Below are 24899 nucleotides of genomic sequence, written 5' to 3'. Positions count from 1 at the left end.
TTGCAAGCTCTCACCTATTTCCCCTGCCCAGACTTTCTGTGGGTGTCCAATCACAGACTTGCCAATGCAGCTCATTGAGAAGTCTTTGCAAGGCATGTGATCGGGGTAATTGCTATCTCTTGAGTTTAGCTCCACTAAGCTAAACAAACGAGGAAGGGACAGGACCGGTTGTCTGACAGCCAGGAGGTGTAACCAGGTTAATTTGTAAAAGGGTAAATTTCTATTGAAATCTACACTTTTTTTTAAATGAAAAAAGAGGACACCCTCTTCACACATGAAACACTTCGGAAAGCTAAAGTGCATTAGGGGTCCTTGAACATTCACAGCAATTACTTGCATTATCCTTGTTTTAATTTTGTTGTATTTTAGGAGTTGGCAATATCAGTGTGTACCTATATGTGTTGCCTAAAATGCAGTCAGATGTCTTTGAACTATTAATAAATAGCTAGGCATAGGCGTGCGCATGGGGTGTGACAGGTGTGCCTGGGCACACCCTAATGCCCACGGCACGCCTATGGATTGAGACCGACAGGATGGATCGACGTTTCACCTATGGATCGACGTTTCGACCAAAACAAGGTATTTTTCAAGATCAGAACTTGAAAAAGACCTTGTTTTGGTCGAAACATCGATCCACAGAACTTTGAATTTTCTGCACAATAAATCAAGTAATTTTTTAATCCAGGAGTGCACCTTACTATTTTTTCTATATATAAATTGCTGGTTTGCACCCTGGTATGTACTTTTGTATATATTAAATATAGGTAGTGTGTCAAACCCATCCACATCCACATACATACATATACATGCGGCATGTGTTATGTAGCTTGGATCGGTCCTACAACAAAAAATACCAATCATTAATTTCCCATTTGTTTCGCTCTTTATGAAGGTCATAGTCATGCCATAAGAGCGATTTGCTGCCAGCAACACGTCAGTAAGAGAGATGTATTTGATGTATCAGTGCTTTTAGAAAATTAGATGCTTAGATGCTGTAAATTTGTAAATACAAATACAAACATTCACAAAATCAAATTCCTTAGACGTATTACCAATCAGATATATTGAGTTGTGCTCTTAGATGAAGCAACAGAACAGCAAAAAATAAAAAAAACGCTTTACCAAAAGAAAGTAAAGTAACAAAACCACTTATTTGACTAAAAAAGAAATTAGAATGAAAACAGTAGCTAGTAGACTTGTGCAATTTGTCTTACAATTGATTCAATATTGTCTGAAATTCTGTTGATTTGTCAATTAGAAAGTGTCCGAATTTCTGAATCGCTACCACGAAAATCAAACGAAAACAAATGGATCCATAAAAAAAATCGAACTGATTCCGTTTTTGGAACCATTCCTTTTGATTTGGCCGGCTGAAACAATGGGAGGCAAGGGTAGATAAATAAGTAAGAAACTAATATTAATTAACGATGTAACCATTAGAAATTTTGTAATATTTGCAAGTTGCAGAAAGGGGTATGTTTAATAAGTAAGAAATGTTACAGAGTGTCAGTGTAAGAAGAAATTCAAATTAATACACATTATATCTAAATTCTCATATTGAATATTCAAGTTTTATAGGACAGACATTTTAGAAAACCTGTTATTTATCATTCCTTTGTGTGCTATAAGTGCACATAAAAGTTAAATGCAGTGCTTAAATTTAGATCAGTCTGAATGATCAGCGAGCACGGTAAGAAAGGCTGTTTTTTTGCAGGTGCCTCAGAGCGCCCATCTGCTTATTAAAACCTGCTGGAAATGTGTTGGGATGCATGTTCGTAGAGAACTGCAGACGTAAAGGGAGTAGGCAAGATTTGCGCAGGTCCTTTGCTAGTGGATTTACATTGCAGAAGGTGGCCTGTCATCTCAATGTCCTCCTAAATGGTCAACGGGAAAGTTCCTCAGGAGACCACAGTAGCTTGGGATGACCAGATAGCTATACTTAGTATATTCCGTCAGGGCCAGTGCAAGGATTTTTGCCGCCCTAGGCAAAAAAATTACCCCCCCCCCCATGTAGTGACATCACAATATCCTACCCATATGATCCACCCATGTCATCACATCACATATGCCCAATCCCTGAGGGTCTGCTTCTACAGTAGTCAAGTATGGCTCTGTCTTGGCGTCATACTTGACTCTGGTCTCACCTTTGAGCCTCACATCCAGCATGTTGCCAAATCCTGTAGATTCCATCTTAAAAACATAGCCCGCATCCGCCCCTTTCTTGCATCAGATACTACCAAGGAGCTTGTCCATGCTCTAGTAATTTCCCGCATGGATTATTGTAACCCTCTCCTGATTGGTCTTCCCAAAAGCCGTACTGCATCCCTACAGTCCGTAATGAACGCTGCTGCTCGACTGATTTTCCTCTCTAGTCGTTTCTCTCACACCTCACCCCTCTGCCAGTCCTTACATTGGCTTCCTGTATGCTTTAGGAGTCAATTCAAGGTACTAACTCACACCTATAAAGCACTGAACAACTCTAGCCCCTCTTATATCTCCTCACAGATCCATAGGTATGTCCCTTCTCGGTCTCTCCGCTCTGCACGTGACCACCTCCTGTCCGTTGTCCGCACCCGTATGGCCAACTCGCGCTTGCAGGACTTCTCGTGGGCGGCTCCCTTCCTATGGAATAGCCTGCCTACCGCCATCAGACTCTCCCCTAGTCTTGCATCTTTTAAGAAGTGCCTTAAAACCCATCTCTTTAGGAAAGCTTATGGCCTCCAAGACTAACCAATACCTCACATACCTCTCTCTTGCACTCTCCTAAAGGGCAGCCCACCTTATTTGATTGCAAATCCCTGTCCTAACGTGTTTTACACCCCACCTCCTATAGAATGTAAGCTCGATTGAGCAGGGTCCTCTTCAACCTATTGTTCCTGTAAGTTTATTTGTAATTGTCCTATTTATAGTTAAATCACCTCTCATAATATTGTAAAGCGCTACGGAATCTGTTGGCGCTATATAAATGGCAATAATAATAATAATAATAATACAGTAGTCTGACCATCTGGCTAGTATTAACGTTCTTTGCTGGGTCTGCCCGGGCCGCTCATTTGGTAAGACTTCAGTAAAGCTGCCACATGTGCGCATAGGCATGCACAGCCCATTTTATTATGGTATGCACCAGGAAATCCTTCCCCGATGTTATTTTTTTATTGTTATGTAATGTGAATATTTTTTTAAAATGTTGAGTGGATGTGTGGTGTGGGTGTGTGTGTTGTGTAGGGTGGCTGACTGTGCGTGATATATAAGGCTGTGTAATGTGTGTATAGCTGTCATTGTCTGCATGTGAGCGGTATGTGTGGCAGTGTGAGAAGCTGTGAGTAATACGTTTGGGCCACTGTGAGTGTTATGCGTGGCAATGTGTGACATGTGGGAAATATATGTAGGAAGTAGTGGAATTTCCATTTAGAACAAGATGGAAAGGCGATTCAAGTTAGCTCCCTCTCAGCCCAATACAGCTGGTGGGTGGGGGAGTTTAGGTGCTGTAGTGAGGGATTAAAGGCAGCAGTCAGGGTAAGGGGCTGTAGTGATGGATAGGGACAGTAGTGGATGTGAGGGGCAGTAGTGGATGTTAGGAGCAGTGGGTGGATAGGGGCTGCAGTGGGGGTGTAGTGTGGCGTTATGGGGTGAAGTGAGTGATTAGAGGATTAAATAAGGTGTTAGAAGCTGTCAAGGAGGGTTAAATGCTGAAGTGAGTGGTTAGGACCAGCAGTGGGGGCCAAGGCAGTAGTAGGGGGTCATGGGCAGTAGAAGCAGGTAAGGGGAAGTATTAGGGTGTCAGGGATAATGGTAGGGGGCTGGGGTAGTGGTAGGAGGGCAGGGGCAGAACTAAGATGTCAGAACCCGTAGTGGGGGGGGGGGAGTAAGGAACTGTGGTGGGGGATCAGGGTCAGTATTGGTGGGTTAGGACCTGCGATGGGTGGCTAGGGGCAATAGTAGGATATTAGGACCTGTGGTGGGTGATTAGGGGCAATAATAGGGGGTTAGTGGCAGTAGTAGAGGGTTTGGGTCAATAGTGTGTGGTTAGGGGCAGTAGTGGGTGGTTCGGGGCATTAGTAGAGGGTTAGGGATAGTAGTGGGTGGTTAGGGACATTAGTAGGGGGTTAGGGGCAGTAGTGGGTGGTTAGGGGTATTAGTAGGGGGCGAGGGTGTTAGTGGGTGTTTAGGGGCAATATTAGGGGGTTAAGGGCAGTAGTAAGAGTCAGAATCCATAGTGACGGGTTTGGACCTGCAGTGGGGATTAGGGTCAATAGTAGTGGTTTAGTGGCAGTAGTAGAGAGTTAGGGCCAATAGTGTGGGTTAGGGGCAGTAGTGAGTGGTTAGTGGCACTAGTGGGTGGTTAGTGGGACTAGTGTGTGGTTAGGGGCAATAGGTGATTAGGGGCAGTAGTGGGTGATTAGGGGCAGTAGTGGGTAGTTAGGGGCATTAGTAGAGGGTTAGGGGCTGTAGTGGGTGGTTAGGGGCAGTAGTGGGTGGTTAGGGTCATTAGTGGGTGGTTAGAAGCAATAGCAGAGAGTTAGGGACAGTAGTGCGTGGTTAAAGGCATTAGTGGGTGGTTAGGAGCAATAGCAAGGGGTTAGGGGTAGTAGTGGGTTATTAGGGACATTAGTAGGGGGTTAGGGGCAGTAGTGGGTGGCTAGGGGCAATAGTAGGGGATTGTGGGCAGTAGTGGGTGGTTAGGGTCATTAGTAGAGGGCTAGGGGCAGTAGTGGGTGGTTGTGGGTGATAGTACAGGGTTAGGGGTAGTAGTGGGTGGTAGGGACAATGGTAGGGAGTTAGGGGCAGTAGTGAGGGTTAGGACTTTAGGGGGTTAAAAAGGGGCTAAGGGGAATGTTAAAAAAATATGTGTGTGTGTGTATGTGTGTGTATGTGTTTGTGTGTGTGTGTGTTTTGCTTTTTTGTTTTTTTCCTGGCAATATCCATGGCAGCACAACAATGGGTACCCCCTCCTAGCCCTCCCATCCTCATTCTTTTTGTTCCGGTCCTATCCCTACAGGTCAAACTGGCTCAGTTTTTGATCATTTAGGTTTTTCTTTTTGGCTTACATGAGGGTTGTTATCCTCTGCCCCAAGGGAGTTCAGTGAGAAGGGGAGAACGTGCAGTGACCCTAGGGGTAGCAGGTTTTGGGCAAACACATACACATTACCCCCTCCTACGAATCCTTTACAAGACTGAGGTTGTGCTATTTCTAGATGAGAAGTGTCTTGGATCAGCCTGTCTGGAAGCAGCAGTAATCCCCTCTATACCTACTTCAGAAACATTGGATTATATCTAGAAGGCAGATTGGTGAATATGGCGAGGATAAGCTCACGAGAACCAAGGTATCCTGAGGTGTGTGTACTATCAAGAGGGCCAATTTGTCTCATAGAATAAAGTTGCTGAGTTCATATTACTTTTATCTTTATAAGACAAGTGGTGTATTTGACACTGTCAGTTTGCTCTGAAAGTGCTAAGAGTCTGGGCAATAAGGCAAGACAAGTAAGAGACCAAGCATAAGTTTTGTCCTCAAATATTGGGAAACAAATAGTTTCGTCCTTAACTATTGGGAAACTCGGATACTTACCTTTGCATCATGGATACTAAGTGATGTCGTTGTGATAAGTGTTTCATCACCTTTCCTATGGGTGGCAAGTGGCCTAAGAGCCTTTATGGGAAAGAGTATGGTTTATTCATCCTATTGTCTACACATCAGTTATTATTATTATTATTATTATTATTATTGCCAACAGATTCCGTACCGCTTTACAATATTATGAGAGGTGGGATTTAACTATAAATAGGACAATTACAAGAAAACTTACAGGAACGATAGGTTGATGAGGACCCTGCTCAAACGAGCTTACAGTCTATAGGAGGAGATTGCAATTGGCACTGGGTGAGATGATCCATTCGTGTTAAAAGAGTCATGAGAACGAGAGTCAATCACACTGTGAGTGCTCCATCATGTTGCGAAGATCATACTGTGACGAAACCAACCTCGCCACTGGGCCCTGGAGAAGCCTGTTTGCTAGCCTCCTACCTACTGACTATGGCCATGGGTTATTTGGGGCATATTGTACTGTATATGGCTGCTACGGGCCATTTAAAATCATCTATGGACAGATTGGGACTTTTGAGACTACTGTCCCTTTAAGACTGTGAAGCATATTCAGTATATTGCCTTTCATATTATATATGTATTCATATATGTGTTAAGTTTAACCTGGGTGATTTGTATGCAGCATTCAACTGATTGTTCGGTAGAATCACTCCATTCAGTATATTGAGTGAAACTACCGAACAACCAGACCACCCAGGAATGAGTGTGCCTCCAATTACCGTTTGCAACAATGTTGCAAACGGGTAATTGGCAATCAGTGCAGTGTGGTCTGTGTCCTCTGGGTGGCCGCCATTCGGGAGCCGAACACGTGGCGGCGGCCATCTTAAACTACCGAACAGCGGTGTTTTGCCGTCGAGCGTCTGGAACTAAAATCGGACACTCGACTAGGCAAACACCGCTGAGACCTCCAGACTTCCAGGATTTCGTGGGGAAACTACCGAACGGCCCGCCGTTCGGTAGAAAGAAACTCACGAACTAGGGGATTCATGTGAATCCCCCTTAGTCTATATAACACCAGTAATTCGTCTGTTTCATTCACTTGTTTGTGACCGACCGCAGGGCCAAAATGCATGGAACTGTTTTCGGATACTTTACCCATGCGGTCGGTCAAATCTTTGGAACCCCATATCTCCCGAACCATTCATCCGAATTACTTGAATTTTGGATATGTTGTCCCCCTGAATAAGGGCTATCCAGCGATGCTGGATTTAAAGGTGTACCCCCTGATTTTGGGGTACATCCAGAACTTGGCTGGAAAAGTTGACCGGATAATTGGGTTTAATGTTATCTGAGGGGAGGGGATGTGTGGGCTGAACCATGTATGTGATTGGTCAATTTCATCCTCCCCCTGGGAGTGTCCTGTATGTACCTGTTTGTGAATAAAAGCCAGGCTGGATGAGCCAGTCCAGAGTTCCTGTTTTACCCTCAAAGTGATGTGTCGTCTCGTTATTGGGGGGAAGGATTCGTGGTATGCTGTTCCAGTTTGACTTCTAGGAGTGTAAACCTATCGTATGGTTTTTCCTATTCGGCTGTATACAGCATTCATATGCTAGAGAGGATTTCTATGCTTCTCAGCGTTGGTGGTTGTGGTGTCTGCTGCAGTGCTTAAGGTCCTCAGGAGCGCTAGGAGCATCCTTCAACGGAGGTACCCAGTCGGGGTGCCAGGCGATCCGTTACACATACCGGTCGAGGTTTTCAGGATATAGAATGTTACTCCTTGTGGTTCCAGCTGCCTCCATCTATCAAACCCATATATCATTGGCACAGTGTGTACAAAGACAGGTCCATGAGCTTCATGTGCAAATAAGGTATAGCTTGTACTTCTGCCAAGAACAAAACATTGCCAGCCCTACCCTGTTTAAACCTGCTTCCGCACCCAAGTGTTTTATTTTGGTAAAATGTATATTTTTTCCACATATTATGTACAATGTATGCATTATATATTACTTATTTACTGGTGATACATCTCTTAAATATTCATTATTTTTACTTGTTTTATAAATATCATTTGAATTATATGACTGTTGAATATACAATTTATAGATTATGTGTGTGTAGACATTTTTGTGCTTTCCACTGCACAATATCATTAGCTCGGTTCCCTCACATTTATACAAAGGTCAAGAAAGAAGAAAAACTATAGTTAAATAGGCATCGATAAAAAAAAAAAAAAAAAAATAAGAATATTATCAGACCTTAATCAAAAGTACATTAAAGAAAAAGTAAAAAAAAGAATCTAATGGCAGGTTGGACTAACATACAAAAAAAAGATCAGAAAGATTCAGAGGTTTAGAAACCAAAGTGAAAAAAAGAAAATAAATGTGACCGGCGTGTATAAAATCTATCTGAGCAAGGTAAAATCTTTCTTAAAACAGTTTTACTCCACCTCGATGAATACATGAAAATATATTTTCTGGGGACTTAAAATATTTTCTCTTCTGTACACTGGGATATTTATTATCTTCTTTTTATAATATTGTTATTGCATATTACATTAGCATTATTTTGTTACAAGTGCCTTTGATGTTTATGATGGAGACCATGTTTGTTTGGTGTATTTAATAAAGATTTATTGATTCATTTTAAATTGGTGTGCTCCCCATTCTGTTATTTATGGACTTAAAATATTTTGTCAGAATGTTAGCTTGCACTGGACTATCTTTTACAGCATACGTGATTTGGATTAGCCTTTGGACGCATTTGGAAGACACAGGAGGGGGGAGGGGAAAAAAATTTACTGAAACTCTTGAGAATGTGTTATGTCAAGTACCTGATAAGACGAAGACCCGCCATTTGCTTTTTGAATGATTGGCATTCTGGAATGCGGTTAAACAAGTGTTGAAATGTGTGTAGCATGAAACTGGCCAAAGAAAAAATGGATGTTAATAAATACATATATTTGTCTTATAATAGTCTCAAGATCCCATTCCAAATTAAAGGGGCACTATAGGCATCCAGACCACTTCAACTCATTGAAGTGGTCTGGGTGTTAGGTCATTTTTGCATTTAGTGCTGCAATGTTTACATTGCAGCAGTAAGTCTGCCCACAGTGGCTGTCTATCAGTCAGCCACTAAAGGGCTTCCTGAATCGGTATCTGATGCTGGATGAGCTTTGCATGAGGACCTCCAGCATCAGATTTTTCCCCATAGGAAAGTATTGATTCAATGCTTTCCTATGGGCAGGTCTAATGCACGCATGGCATTTGCCGTAAATGCGCATTAGCACCCGCTCATTGCGGGCCATTGGAGGGGGTGGAGTTACAATTTTATACATAAGAAAATGTAACATCCAGTACAAATGTGAACTTTAACCCAGAGTGTTTAATGTCTCCTATTCTCTTTATGCTCCCTCTCTGCTGACTGCCAGGTGCAAAGGACAGGTGCTTTTATTATCCTGTTCCTGATTGACATTGGAGGGGGTGGAGTTACAATTTTATACATAAGAAAATGTAACATCCAGTACAAATGTGAACTTTAACCCAGAGTGTTTAATGTCTCCTATTCTCTTTATGCTCCCTCTCTGCTGACTGCCAGATGCAAAGGACAGGTGCTTTTATTATCCTGTTCCTGATTGACAGGGAGCAAAGATGAAGGTTCCGTGGTAAAGGAGAATACAGTTTTGAGAGTTTCTACATGTATTTATTTATAGTCACCAGAACAACTGGAGCTTAATGTAGTTGTTCTGGTGAGTATAGTCAGTCCCAGCAGGCTTTTTGTGCAGTGTTTGCATTACAGCCTAGGGATACCTCCGCTGGCCACTCCTCAGAAGGCTACTAGAGGTGCTTCCTGGGACAATGCTGCATTGTGATTGGCTGAGATAATCACTTCTGATGATGTCAGTCAAGAAGGCAGATAATTTGGGATTGTAGCTGATGTTGGATGTCCTCACGGAGCTTGCGTCAGTATGACCCAGAAGCGCCTCTAGTGGCTGTCTGCTAGACAACCACTAAAGGTGAAGTTAACCTTGCAATGTTATTATTGCAGTTTATAAAAAAAAAAAAAAATGAAACTAGTACAATTGCAGGGTTAAACTGATAGGGACACTGCACCTAGACCACTGCAATGAAGTGAAGTGGTCTGGGTGTAAATAGGGTCCCTCTAAATATAGGGGATGAGTACAATTCATATTAAAAATCCTGAGTAGAGGCATTCCCCTTTAAATCTTGCAAGCCATTAAAATCAGCTGTAGCCTAAAAAAAGAAAACTGAAATCTATAGAGCACAGTCCGTAATCTTTCAGGATTGAGCAATATGTGCTCTGGTCAGAGCATGCTGTTCTAGGATAAAGTTGAAGGTACGTGGCTACATGACATCTCATCATTTACCATCATAGTCAAAATACACTCGCCGGTATTAACCTTTAACAAAGCACCAGTCATAATACTTTAAAGGCACCTAATAATGAGAATTAATAATCAACCTTGATTTTAAAAACAATTGCAAATCTCAAAAAATTACAATGTATCAATCAAAGTGTAATGTTTGTGTTAAAGGAGCAGGGGAAAAAAGTAAAATGATTTAATATAATATAATTCTGATCTACATTCATTATTCCAATTGTACTGTAAATATTTTCTCATAGCAAAAAAGCCTTCTATTTTTCCCCTAATCTATATTTAATAGTCTTACATGCTGTTACCATGGGCAAGTCCCAGGTTCAACAAAGTTTCTCATTCAAGCGCTTAATGATAGAGACAAATGCCCAACTTTTAAACCAAAACAAAACCTAGAATTTGTGTTATGTGTTTGTTCCACCATAATTTAGGGGTTTCTCTTCTAGTGCTCCAATACATATTATATATTATTTTTAAAGGTAGACATGAGCTTGCTTTCATATCCTATAGACTTGGCACAATGGAAATTTATGTCAGGACCTAAAACTTGTTCATGTGGTCATTCAGCTCATTCAAATATTATCCATGAAAAGTGAGAGAATGTGATTTTATAATCATGACTTGTTGTTTTTTCTTCTGCAATCTTAAATTGATGAATAATGGGGAGCAGCAGCAGCAGCAGCAGAAGCCACAGCAGTTGTCATTTTAAGTTGAAACAAGTGAATTAAAAAAAAAAATCAATGACCATCCTTCAGTTAAAAAAAAAAAAATAGCAGGAGCAATGGAATTTGAAAAAGGGGTATTTTTCAAATGAATGAAATGGGTGGGTGCGTGGGTGCATGGGTGCGTGGGTGCATCTTCAGTTGTGCGCTCACTTTTTCTTTACATTTTTTTCAATTAATGTTCTCCCTAACTCTACCCCATTTAATTTTTAATGGGCTTGTGGGTTCTTTATTCTTTGTTAACTTTGCACTTATCTGCAATAAATCGCACCTGCCACTTGCCTTCTAAATACCCCAATTTATCCAAATCCCTCTGTAGAGGGGTTACATTATGTTCAGACTGTATTTTCTTACCTAGTCATCTGCAAACACAGACAATTTACTTTCAATGCCCACTTCAAAATCATTTATAAATAGATTAAACCCTGAGGCACCCAACTTACCACTTTTGTCCAGTTTGAAAATGTTTCATGTTCAACTACTCTCTGCACTCTATCTTTAAGCCAGTTTCTTTTTATCATTCAAATAAACTGGAATATGAATGTGCCTTGCTTAAACTAACAGAACTTTATAAAAGGGATACTATAGTCTCAGCAATACAAAGCTGTATTTCTGGCACTATCGCTCCCTCTGCCTCCGCCCTCCCTCCCCTGTAAATAAAGGGTTAAATACCCTTTGTTTACTTACCTTAACCAAGAGCCAAGGTCCCTTAGTGCTGGGTCACGGCTCCGCCCTTTACTCTGTCCCACTTAGAGCGGGTGATAATGCACATGCTTAATAAATGCTGCGCACATTAGACCTCCCCATAGGAAAGCTTTCCTACGGGAATAAATCTGACGCTGGATGTCCTCATCCATAGCATAATGACGTCTAGCGTCAGATACTGGAACAAAGGTAGGTTTCAAACCAGGAAGCCCTCTAGTGGCTGTCTGGTAGACAATGAAAACATTGCAGTGACACTGCACCCAGACCACGTCAATGAGATAAAGTTGTCTGAGTGCCTGTAGTATCTATTTAAGTCTAAATTAATGATGGTGTTGAACAATGAGGTTGCTTTCTGGTGAATTTACTAGTACTGCAACGTTATTGTGTTTGAAATGAAGAAATACTGGACGGCACACAGAGCACTGCCGAATCTGCTCATTTCAAGAAGAACTATTATGTCTCATGATTTTATTATTATGTTTACTTATTCCCTTTTGTTTTTAACAAACATGTATTAGGGGGGGCGGGGCCGGGCCGCCGAGCCGTGAGGAAGCAGAGCACTATGCCTCCTGGCCTGAGCCCGGAAAAATCTGCAAATAACAGCGCTCAGACCGCTCCAAAACAGAAGGGACTAACAAAATGCTTCCTGAGCAGCACCCGGGCTTTATAGAGACCCCAAACAGGACGGGCTCCGAGCCGGGACAACGCGAAGAACGAAGCAGGCCTACTCACCATCGCAATGGCGGCTCCCCACGGCACACTGATCGCGAGCAGGCAGCATGGAGGCAACAAAGCACAAGCTGTGATGGAAGACCACGCGGTTGCGCGGGGCGGCCCGGCCCCTGCTTCCCCCCCAACCGGCCGGGGGGGGGACACCCCCGGCCACATGGCGGCGGCACACTCCAAGGCGGAAGACACCGCGTGGGGTCGGAGCTGACCGCCTGTACGGGCAAAGGCGACCGAAATGGAGCCCGCCCGAAGACCTACTCCGAACAGAGAAACACCAGGGGGGGCTGCCATGGGCGGCTCACACGGGCCCTGGCGGAGCCGAGCGCCCGACGGATCCCCTGTGTGGCATCCCCAGCCGCTGGAGAGGTGGATACCCGGGCCTCTGGGTCTGGGAGGTCCCCGGAAGGCCCTGTCCCCGACGCTGTGAGCCCGGTGGGGCGGGACCGCACCAACCTCCCGACGGACCGGTGGTCGGGAGGGCTGGGCACCAGCTCCAAATATGTGGCCGGCACCGGGCGAGACACAGGAGTGTACACCTCAAGGGGCCCACGTGGAGTTGGAGAGGTGCAGGGAGCAGACGACCGGAGGACTTTTGTGGTGGGGTCCAACGGACAGCTCGTGCTCCTGAGTGCCCACAATACTGCGGAGGGCCAGACAGACGAGCGGGGATTGGCATGGGGGTGATGGAAGGAGGCCTGGCGTCCCAGGGACAGTGTGATAGCAATGCCATGGGATGCTCCCCCCAGACGCTATAACGCTCTCTCCAGTGAACTAGAACAGACAAGGCTTTTAAGGAATTTTTGGATGCCAGAAATCCCACAAAGCAGCACTCGTCCACATTGGAGTCATACCTTATAAAGCCTGTGCAAAGGGTCCTGAAATACCCACTACTGCTGAAGGAGTTGGTTTCCTTGACTGACAATGAAAGTGAGGAGCACTACCATCTCACAGAAGCACTAAAGGCTATGGAAAAGGTAGCAAGTCATATAAATGAAATGCAGAAGATCTATGAAGATTATGGTACGGTATTTGACCAGCTGGTTGCAGAGCAGAGTGGAACTGTGAAAGAGGTGACAGAGCTTTCCATGGGAGAACTCTTGGTTTACTCTACTGTAACCTGGCTAAATTGTTTCCCATCATTAGGGAAAGCAAGGAGAGACTTAGAACTAACAGTGTTTGTTTTTAGAAGAGCTGTCATATTGGTGCACAAGGAACATTTCAAGCTGAAAAAGAAAGCTTCCTCAAACACACGTGGATCTCTATATCACGGTGATATCGATCAATTCAAATTCCGATGGCTTATTCCTTTGTCAGCTCTTCAGGCCCGACTCGGCAATGCAGCAGGAACAGAAAATAACTGCATGTGGGAACTTATTCATACGAAATCTGAGATCGAAGGAAGACCAGAAACTGTTTTCCAGCTGTGCAGCAGTGACTGTGAAAGTAAAACAAGCACTGTAAAGGTAATACGTTCAATTTTGAGGGAGAACCTACGACGTAACATAAAATGTGACCTGCCATGGGAGAAGTCCTACAAAGATCGCCTGGTCCCTTTAAGAAACAGAATTCCTTTGCCTGCAAAACTAGCTTCCTCGCTACGACATGCTTTGGAATGTGATGCTTAATTTTGAAAAGCCTATGTATACTCAATATATATGAATATGTGCATACATTGACCTATACAAATGCGTTAATGTACCAGAAATTACATCTGCCTCTCACAAATATACACCAAAGTGTAGGCTCAGTTGATTAACTTCGCTATACGCCAGACCATACAGCTTTTAGATTAACAGTACACAGGAATACCCTAGAGCGTTTACTCACGTAAGGATCTATACTAAATGTTATAGGAAAAAAGGAGGGAACAAAAAAAAAAAAAAAAAAACATGCTATTACCTATATGTAAATTTTCCCTCTACTCGCTCCTTTAACTACATTAGCCCAAATACTAGATGCTTAAAGACCTACACTGTGTGACTACAACTTACGTCCTTTAATGTTTGCATTGATCCTATAAGGAAAATTTATTGCATAGAGCACACAACCAGCTCACGAAGCGATAACCCAATTTAATTGCATAGATCAGTTGACAATATGAATAAATATGTTCTGCTATACAGGCTATGACAAATCCGCTTCTGCGTAAGCGACGAAATGTTTGCACCTTTATTTACCAATGCTTATGCTCCTGCGCGGGCAACTACTTGCTTTATTACAAATCAGTTTGCTAAATGCGTTTATATTGTGAAAACAATAAAAAATATTCAAAACAAACATGTATTAGCGAGGAGCGAAAAATAAAATGAATTGTAGAACTCTACATCTCTTTATCCAGCAACGGGGTGTCTCCATCTTGTCTTTCTGTTGATCATTTTTATAAGCTCTGCCCTTTACACCTGACAGTCAACATAGAGAAAGCATACAGAGACAGGAAACAAATTACATAATTCTCATCCTCATTTACAACATGTGTCTTTCACTGCCAGGACTGTACTGAATTCTGATGACATTTCTTAAATTCTTTAATAAACATTTAAGGTAATGAGAACACCACATGATTACATTTTTAACACAAGTTATAGGTGATTGTTAAAAAGGGTCACTATAGTCGCCAGAACAAATATTGCTTAATGTAGTTGTTCTCGTAAATATAGTGGGTCCCTGCAGGTATTTTCATAAAAACACTGCCTTTTCACAGAAAAGCACAGAAAAGGCAGTGTTTACATTACAAGCTAGGAACACTTCCAGTGGCAGTCACTCAGGTGGCCACTAGAGGTACTTCCTGGGTCAGTGCTGCACAGTGTGCAGCATCTCCACGCTCTACATAGAGATGCTGATCTTTCCCCATAGAGATGCATTGATTCAATGCATCTCTATGAGGAGATAATGATTGTCCAGGGTGGCGTTTGGCTCTGCCCCTCCCCATTTTGCCTCCTTCGCTGAGATAATAAGAATTGACAATCTCAGCCAATCCAGGTGTTTTCCTATGGGAGTTTTATGATGTCAGCCAAGGAGACAGTTCAGGGGTGGAGACTCTGCCAACGGACCTGCACGGTGCTGGAGAAAAAGGTACGTTTTCCACCTTTTTAATGGGGTGGGGGGTAACATAGTTTTTTTCAACACTTTGGGGTCAGGAATACACGTTTGTGTTCCTGACCATTTTGTGTTCCTTTATGTTTTCTGTTGAAGTGTCTTTTCTGGAGATGTGTGATAAAACATATGAATAAATAATTTTTTTTTATTTTTTTTTATTCAGTTATCATTGCAAAACTGGATTATTTCATGTTTTGAAAAATAGCAAATTACTGTTTTGTTGCACTAATGGGAAGTGCAATTAATAAACAACTCCATTGTGAGTTTGATAAGAATGTAATACATTATTTTATAGGCGGATAGATTTGGGAAGAGCAATATTTATTGCTTACTCTTCAACAGGTCCTGCTACCTGTAAAATAGCCTGCTTTAACGAAATCTAAATATCCATTTGTCTGTTCAAAATTTAATTGGCTAGGTAGATTATTACTTATTGAGCACCGGTTAGCCTTGTTATATTATAAAAATGGGCTGAGGAATTGATCACCTCCTGGTTCTATATTGTTAGGAATAGTATTGGACAGCCATTGGCTATATTAGACTATTAATGGCACCAGAATTGGATCCCCTCTGGCCCTAATAGATTATTTGAGGATGGAAACTTGTAGACCCATACCCACTTTTGTATTATTTTACACACCAAAGCATATAGAAGGATGAAGGACAACACAGGTCCCTTCCCAGTTATGGCTACCCTCTACTAGGGATTTTTCGAATCACCTATTATTGCCCAAATCTCACAATTTGGTATTCACATCCCTACAATTCATTTTTTAAACAAATAAATCCCACATTGAGAAATGTCTGGTTGGAGGACCAGAAGTGACATGCATGAAAATGATTGAATGTCTGTGATAGACATTAAAAGTAAATCATTAAAGGGACACTCCACTACCCAAATCCAAAAACATATAAATCAACAGTCCCTTCTTCCACAGCCCAAACTTTCTATAGCTGTCCAAACACAGGACAATTTCCATATCAGGCTTAATTTTTTGATTTTTGTTTTTCCATTTATTGCAATTAATTGTTTAGCAAATAAACCCCTACATGGTGTATTAATTATTTTTTATTTGTTTAATAGATTAAGCCAACAGCAAGATTGTCTTAATTAATTTTGTTAGTATTTTTTATTTGTCTCTCATATACACAGAAATACGTTCCACTTAGTTTATTTCATTGTGCAAACACTATTTGTTTTTTATCATAACATTAATCGGCATTGCAATCTTTTCAACTTTGGACTCGCCATCATTTTGTACTGAACACATTTAAGATTTACGGGGTTAGCAATGAACCGATTTGTTTTGGAACACAGAACATGTTTTTTGTTTTTTTTAATGTAATCTAAAATGTTCACCTAGGAAGTCATTTCAAAGAGTTTCAATCAACATTTCCTAAAGTCAAGGACAGAATTAGATTTTACAAATCCACTCATTCAATAAAAACAACAAGAGAACAGCACATTGATGTCATAATGTTACAAAATATTTGATGTTAATTTAATAATTGACTAAAGCCACTATGAAAGATACAACCAGGACAAGCTCTAGTGCTCTACTTGAGATAATATTAATAAATGGAATGCAGATTGAAGAAGATATACGTACAATTCATAGTAATACTTAATTAAATGTTCTATCAACAGTAATAATAATTTTTAAAATAAGGTATTATTATTATCATCGAAAATTCATTTTCTGTCTGCATAGCACCAACATATTTTTTTAAACTTAAAGGCTCTTATTACCAAAACAACTTTAGTTTAATTAAGTACTTTTTTTACACACACACTATATATATAGTGTGTACACACTCACTTTTAATGGAGCCTTCTGATGGTTCCTTGCATAAGCCTGGAGTAGAATGATCCCCACGCTTGGATATATGTAAAGTCTACTCTCTCTCAGGGGTAGCTGGATTAAAATCCTTACCACGATATAAAAAAATAAAATACACTATAGTGCATATTATGTTGTTAAAATACAGTAAAATAACAGGAGATGTGCTCACTTGTTTTAGAGCAAAAATTGGTTTTGTTCAATCCAAAAGCATGGGTTGTGTGTTCTCCACCAATAGTGTCACAGTACCAGGGCCACAGGAAGGTCCAGAGGTAGAAATTATATATATAAAATGTATTGGAAGAATTTTAGTTAAACAATAAAATAGCACACAATGCATTTCACCCAATAAATAGGCATTTTCAAGTGTAAAAAAGAAAAAAACGAAGATAATTTGGTTTAAAGGAAGACTATAATGTGAGGAATACAAACCTGTATTCCTATCACTATACTGTCCCTCTGCCTCCGCAGTGACCCCCTTCCCATCATGAAAGGGTAAAAACCCTTTCATTTATTTACCTGACTTATTTACCTGATTCCTCGGTCCCTCGTCTGAAAAAATGTCCAAACAATTTATCTACGGAAGTCACCATTAAAGAGACTATGGGAATTTTTGTAAAATAAATAATTTGAAAAGTTTTTCTAACAGATCAAAGTCTAATTTAATTTTGAATTTAATTTTTCAATTTTCAAGTAAAAGCTGAGAACATTGGCCTTGACGTAATCATTTTTTGGTTAACGTCTAAAATTATTATATTTCAAAATATTAAAAATATATCATATAAAATAAAGCAAAATATTAAAATATGTTTTTTAATATTAAATCACTTGATTGGAGTTTCAGATTAATTATGAGAGCAGACAAATACCCTAACATATACCCAGTTGTATTTCTTTTTGTAATGCCTAACAATGCATTGATGGCTTATTCTGGCAATTACAGAGAGAGACCCAAACAGCAGCTTCAAAAATGTAAATTTAAATATTTTTACCAGATCCTTGTTGTATGTGTCGCTAGGAATGATGCAGATTCTGCATTATGGAATTATCAATCTATTTTTCTTTTTATGGATATTAAATTGATCGAAAGAAATGATTTGTGTTTGTGCTTGGGAGGAGAGAAAACTGCTGGTGAAGGAGATGAAAGAATAGATGATTGATGATGTATAAATGTTGGGGGTGGTAGGAAAGGGTAATAATACTATGGTGGGTTTAAAAAGGTCTAATGCCTGGGGCAAGGATGGTGAGTGGGTGGTAAAAAAGGAAAAGAGTAAAGGCCATGGGTGGGACAAATAAAATATACATAAACATGATTGGATTAAAAATGAATGTTAAAATATAATAAATTTGGTTTTCAGGAGTATCTTGAAAACACTATCAAATCTGCCAAAGCTCCCTCAATAAAGCTAATCCACATTTCAGCTCCCTGAAAAAATAGAAACAGTGATTTAATTGGCACTGTATCCTTATTATTATTAATTTTATTATTATTATTACTGGTATTTATATAGCGCCAGCATAGTTCGTAGTGCTTTACAATATTAATATTTCTTGTTGGCAACCATAAGCGTTTATGTGGATTCTATGCTGTTGGCAAGTTTTTTGTTTTTTGTCTTTTTAGTCTGTTTTTCTTTTCTTTGTCTACTGTGTCAAAATGACACGTCTGTATTGTTGCTGTATATTTATTAGAAAAACCTTAATAAAGAGTAATAAAAAAATTAAAATGATGTCATCTGTTTATAGAAAGTGATGATGATGCATGCAATAGTTACCATGGGGATAACTTTATTAATCTCTCTATGACTCCCCCACTGGCTTATTTAATCAGTTTCTAAAGGTAAACAAGTGGTGCCGTAGAAATTTGTGTCATCAGAGACATTTATTTTGTGAACTGCTGCCTTTTAGTCATCGGTCATTGTGACCAAGGGCACCATGGCGTGATTTTATACTCTGTATAATATAGTGTGTTGTCCCTAGTAACTCTGAAGAGTGAAAGGCTAAAGAGCAGTGTGTGAGTTGTGACTTTTATTGGGCAAATCATTCCTCTGTATGCGTCCAAGGTTTTCTTTATCGGTCAGGTTCAGGGATTAGTGTGAATTTGTTACAATCTATGTAGCAAGACAGCAGTTAAACAGAAATATCAATAATCCTATATAGATTGAGAGGGATCTCTGTTACCAGACAACGGCTTGTTATTGATGACATCAATAGGGGCATATCTTCAGCCCACATGCACTGAGCGAGTGAAGTATTGCATGATCTCCTCTCTCTGCTGCTAGATTAGATGACATTATCTTGATCAGAATTCATACAATCAAAGCCTGATGGGCCTGTTTCCAAGCAAGGACCACTGAGCAAACTGTAAAATGTCTAATAGATCCAATAAGCACAGAGATCCAATGTCGTTTTTTTTTTTTTTTTTAATCAGGTGGATGATTGGTTGGATGCATAATGGCATCAATAATTTCCTCACTGGGATTGGAGTCAATCACAGACGTCCAACCATACCGTGTAGTGCACACATTTTCTCGGCATGGAGACACAATGGGGGTTATTTATCAAAGTGTTCTGAAAATTCAATATTCAAAAAAGGCAGGTGCAAAAAAAGTAACATGAAATTATCTCACTGATTTAATAAATTGCACCAACCAATTGCTCCAAATTTTATTTTCTGAATTTCCTGCTAATGGCCTGCTAAATTAAACACAGCTTGGCTTAATCTAGCATACCTGTCTCACCAGCAATGGGCACATTGAACCGTACAACACCTATATTGTACATGGGACTTCATATTTAGTCACTTTGTGGGAGACATGGACACTGAACAGAGCACCATAAGAAGCTTTTTTAATTATTCATTAAATAGAAAGAACACTGACATTTTGTGTGTTGGTTGTCAGTTAAATAAAACACATTGACAGTGAACATACCCTGAAGCTAAATTTCATGCAGCGAAGATTTTACATTCTTACGTTGTGTAGTTCATTGCCTGCTACATCAAAAAGACAAACTATAAGTATATATATATATATTCTAAAGTGTATTTAACTACTAATTTTAAATGTACAATTTAGTAATGTTTTGTTTTTTTCTATTAAATGTGTCCTTTTTGCGTTGGCTTTTTCTGGGTGAACTTTTGTTTTATTGAGAATAAGTGAAAACTATAGTATGTGTATGCCAAGTAGGTTACAGAGTTTCAAAATAATTAATCTCTCTATTGCACAAATGCCAAGGACAATGTTATTTCCTGCAGTTATTCAGATACTGGGAGTTTGCAGACTTCAAATAAAAAAAAGAAAAAAAAAAAAAAGCTCAGCTAAAAATTTTGTATTGCAATGTCTCAATGTTACAAAAACTTTCTAGATTTGGAGGTCATGCAATAAAGAGATGGAAAGAAATGTACTGAAATGAGCCAAGAGCAATCTAGAATATAAAGTATATTCATAATTCCAGATGCCCTGCCTAAATAGATAGGTAGACAGATAAATAGATAGATACACACACATATACAACACACACACACACACACACGTATAATAAACACAGAATGACAATCTTAGCATTAAAAACAGTCATTTGCGCCATAGCCCTCCCCCCCATCCCTGACCCCGCGCTCATCCCATACTCCGCCCTCCCCCTACAGGCTTCCCTATGGAAAAGCATTGGAATGTCTGAAATAACTGATGATCTCAGCCAGGAGCAGAGTGTTGGCCATGGCAAGACCATGGTGAGACCAGTGGATATAATGTGAGTAAATATGCTTTCTTTAAGTTTAAATGGGAGACCCACAAATCTAAGCCAACAAGCAGCAGTTGAATATATACAGGGCCATCTTTAACATGGGGCAAACGGGGCAGCTGCCCTGGGCCCAGTTACTCCTGGGGAGCTCAAAGCAGCTGCCCCATGGGCAATCTGGAGCCCATCAGGGTATCACTGAACAGGGGCCTGATGGGCAGCACTGTCCCTTAACAGCGCGACCAAATCATGCTTATATTCAAACACACAAATACTGCTCACAAATAGAACCCTGCGAAGATGGGAAAATGGAAAATATGCAGCTGGCATTGCATCATGGGAGTTGAACAACAGATGGGGAGCTATCTTTTCATCACTCTTGCACTAGAGTGCAGGGACCCAACAAAACGTTATTTTAACAGTGCCCTCTCTACATTAGTTCTGTCACTCACAAACACTGCTCACAAATACAACCCGGCAAGGATGAGAAAATGGTTGATCTCCAGCTGGCAAATGATTGTAGGAGTTGCACAATAGTGAAGGATCTATCTTTTTGCCATCCTTATGCGAGAAGGGGCCGAAATAAAGATCTTGTCCGAGGGCCCTTTCTACATTTGTTCCACCACTGCCAGCAGCTGTGTATTTCTAATGTCAGAGTGCTCTTTTAAAGCAGATCTGCCCAGCACGAGTAACTCTTAGTTCTGGGCAGCACAGCATCAGGGCCCTGGTATGTGGCCGCACAAACGCTGGTGCTCAACACCAGGGGGCGTGTGGTTACCATGCACCAGGCCCTGATAATCCACTTCCACGCTGAAGACTCATCTTTTCATCAGGCACTTAGGGGTCCCGGTCTCCGTACCGCCACTCGTGACACTATTAATATAGTGGGGGAAGACTCAGGACAACTAGCGAGGAGAACTCTGACCATCTCTAACAGATATATCAGTGCTCCCCCAGCTGTACTATCGGGTTCTGGCTGTTAGCAAACCAGAATCATTCTGGGTTTAGGGCTCACACTTATCTACGTCCTCCACCACTTGGCTTATCGATCAACCTTTTGTTTGTCACCTTTCGGAAAACTCACACTTTATTTTGTCTATTTGATTTTTTGTTACAGAGGAATTTAGAGTAGAAGCAGTACAGTCTTAAACGTTCTAACATTAAACTGTGCTGTTAGCTTTGAAGGACTGCATGGTAGTTAATGTATATTCGTTTTTGACAATTTATTAGTCTGTTTTGCCTGTCCTTTTGCAGGACTCTTTTTGTTTCTTTTTTTATTTGGGGAGGAGGAGGCGGGGGGGGGGGGAGGGGGATATTTTAACAGTTCCAATATTATGAAACCATAGAGCTGGATATATCTGTGATGTAACTGGTCCCTAACGCTCGATGTCTGAGAGTGTAACAAAAGAGCAGACGAAAAGCCTTTTCACAGACATTCTGGGGACATGTAAGAGACAAATATCTTTCTTGCACAATGTAAAAATGCAGTAATGCACTACAAGGTCATCGTAGAATTATATTTCATACTGACTTTGCTGTGTAGCAATGGGTTTGGGATCAATCTCAGTGTCAGCTAAAACCTTGCCTTGAATATATTTTAGAAAGAAATTGATTAGAAATAGTTTATTACATTTAAACAAGATTAAGCTTGAAATGTAAAATGTACTTATCATGGGTACACTATGTTATTCACTAATAAAGGAACATAAAAATCACCTGTACATTTAGGTTATCGAAATGCTAGCAAAGATAGAGATTATCTTAAAATGCTGTTTAAAGATTATGCTCCTCCCATCACATGTCAAACGATTGTAAAGTGAAGTGAACGAGGAACTAAATCGGGGCAATTCTTTTACATGCATTTTTCCTGCTCTCCATTACAGTATGTACAGTTGATAATTAAAATTATTTAACCCGCATAAAAAAAACAGGTTTATTGTCAGAATTTACAGACGTTCAGCGGTTTGCAATCAACCAATCAAACAAAACCTATTGAAGTAGCTCAACACAACTAATCTTCAAGATTGTATCATTTCAAACCAATTTTAAACAGGTTAGGTTATTTGAGAATTTTTATTACTGATATTAACCAAACTGACTTATAGAATTAAAAATGTGATTCACGATAAGGGGTCGGCAACCTATAGCACATGTACCACGTATGGCATGCAAGGTCATATTGTATGGATCTAGTATTTTGCCGCCCCGGCCGTTAAGAGCCTGGGCCGCCTCTGCTGCATATATATATATATATATGCAGCAAAGGCGGCTCTCTAATCATTGAGGCAGACTGACCTGTCGGGTCCTCGGTCTATGATCGGGGGGCCCGACACCAGGAGCCCCTCTGCTCAGTCTGCCATGACTGAGAGCCTCCTGTCTGCAGCTGCGCCGAGTGCAGAGCTGCAGTCTATGCGATGGCGGTCTCGCGAGCTCCCAGAGCGTTGCCGCGGGTTACCACGGCAAACTCTTACCGGTGCTTATGAGAACTCGAACCTCGTGGTCTGCAGCTTACATTTGGTGGAGCTGCAGACAGGACAGCGATCCCACTGGATCACCAGGGAAATGGTATGTCAATTTGGGGAGGCTTGTCAATGTCTCGCCACAACTTGCCCACCCCACACTGCCTGCCCCCCACCTCAACCTGTCCGCCCCAACCACACCCTGTCCCCCCACCTCAACCTGTCCCCCCACCTCAACCTGTCCCCCACCTCAACCTGTCCCCCCCCAACCACACCCTGTCCCCCACCACAAATTGACCCGCCAACCACAACCTTTCCCCCCACCACAACCTGTCCCCCTTTCACAACAACCTGTCCCCCAACCTCAACCTGTCCACCCAACCTCAACCTGTCCACCCAACCTCAACCTGTCCCCCTCAACCACAACCTTCCATAGCCTGCCCCATCCCTTACAGCCTTCCCCCTCACAGCCTGCTGCCCCACACCATGTCCCTCACAGCCTGCCCCTTACACCCTGCCCCCCCAAGCCTGCACTCCCACAGCCTTCTCCCCCACACCATGTCCCTCACAGCCTGCTCCCACCCCCTGTCCCCCACACCTTGCAACCTCATAGCCTGTCCCTCCACACCCTGCTCCCCCACAGCATGCATACCCACAGCCTGCCCCCCCACTCTGTCAATTTTTTCCATGCACTTCAAAGTAAGCACCGCACATATCCATTTAAATTCTTTGAGGACACCCCGGGTGAGAGATTGCACTCAGTTACAGTGATTCTAGGGCAGCTAAGAGAAGATCCAGAACCAATTGTAGTTGGTGCAGGGCTTTTCCAGCTGCCTGGCACCTATCACAATTTAATCGGACAGGAAAGCATGCTCTATTCAGTAATACAGGAAAGTTTTTCTGTAATACGGAAAAAAGCCAGTAGATGGCAGCAACATCTCGACCTCTCTATACTGTTTTAACCAGGAAACCTATCTGCTAATATCAGTACTGACATTAGCAGAGGGTTTCTTTAGGGATAGGGTTATGGGTAGTGGCTGGGTTAGAGATAGTGTTGGTTGTAGTGGCAGAGTTAGGTATAGATTTAGGGGTAGTGTTAGGGGTAGTTGTAGGGTTTGGGTTAGTGTTAGGTAAAAAATCATATATACACACACGTGTATTAATATACATCTATATGTTATAAGCAAAATGATTCATATAACATGTTTATAATATGTACACAAAATTTACCATAACACACATGAATTAATCTAAAAAAATAAAACACAGAAACGTACTGTTTCTTCCAGTGGGCCGCCAGTAATAGGCTGAGGGCATCAGATTATGCTCTCAGATGATCACCGGTCGCCCGGACAAATTGTCCTCAAACTGCAGAGGAAGGAAGCTGGGAAGAGCAGTGTTGAGCACTAGAGCCTTGGCTTCAGGGTTAAATCATTGCAAAAGCATCATAGAGTCTCAACCTGTGCCCATAAAACCCAGCCCAGTGCTACAAGCAACCTGCCACGGCCTGGCCTGTTTTAGTAAACCTCTGATCAAAGTCACTGGGCATAAAATAGAAAAATGCAATTGTTACCTAAGACTGGCCTAATGTTACAGAGCCATGCTTAGTGATCCAAGACTAGCCCTATGTTATAACAAGGTTGCCAGCAATTAATCATGCAAATAAGTTATTTCACC

The 24899-nt window shown here is 41.3% G+C and overlaps 1 protein-coding gene across 1 annotated transcript; it reads left to right on the top strand.

Annotated features, from left to right (window-relative positions):
* The first annotated feature begins 5295 nt into the window (after positions 1-5295).
* Positions 5296-13716, top strand: LOC134612259 (rho guanine nucleotide exchange factor TIAM2-like). Its single transcript, XM_063456605.1, has 2 exons — positions 5296-5324; positions 12867-13716. The coding sequence occupies exons 1-2, from the start codon at positions 5296-5298 to the stop codon at positions 13714-13716; spliced, it is 879 nt and encodes a 292-aa protein (XP_063312675.1).
* The last annotated feature ends 11183 nt before the right edge of the window (positions 13717-24899 follow it).

The sequence above is a fragment of the Pelobates fuscus genome, chromosome 5, assembly GCF_036172605.1.
Source record: "Pelobates fuscus isolate aPelFus1 chromosome 5, aPelFus1.pri, whole genome shotgun sequence".
In the NCBI taxonomy this organism is placed as follows: Eukaryota; Metazoa; Chordata; class Amphibia; order Anura; family Pelobatidae; genus Pelobates; species Pelobates fuscus.
This window is presented reverse-complemented; position numbering and strand designations above follow the sequence as displayed.

Bases quoted from the DNA above. Each gene is read 5' to 3' on its own strand.
- LOC134612259 (XM_063456605.1), top strand. From the start codon at position 5,296: ATGGCGAGGATAAGCTCACGAGAACCAAG. The intron at 5,325-12,866 runs GTATCCTGAGGT...CCAGTGAACTAG, and splicing joins ATAAGCTCACGAGAACCAAG to AACAGACAAGGCTTTTAAGG.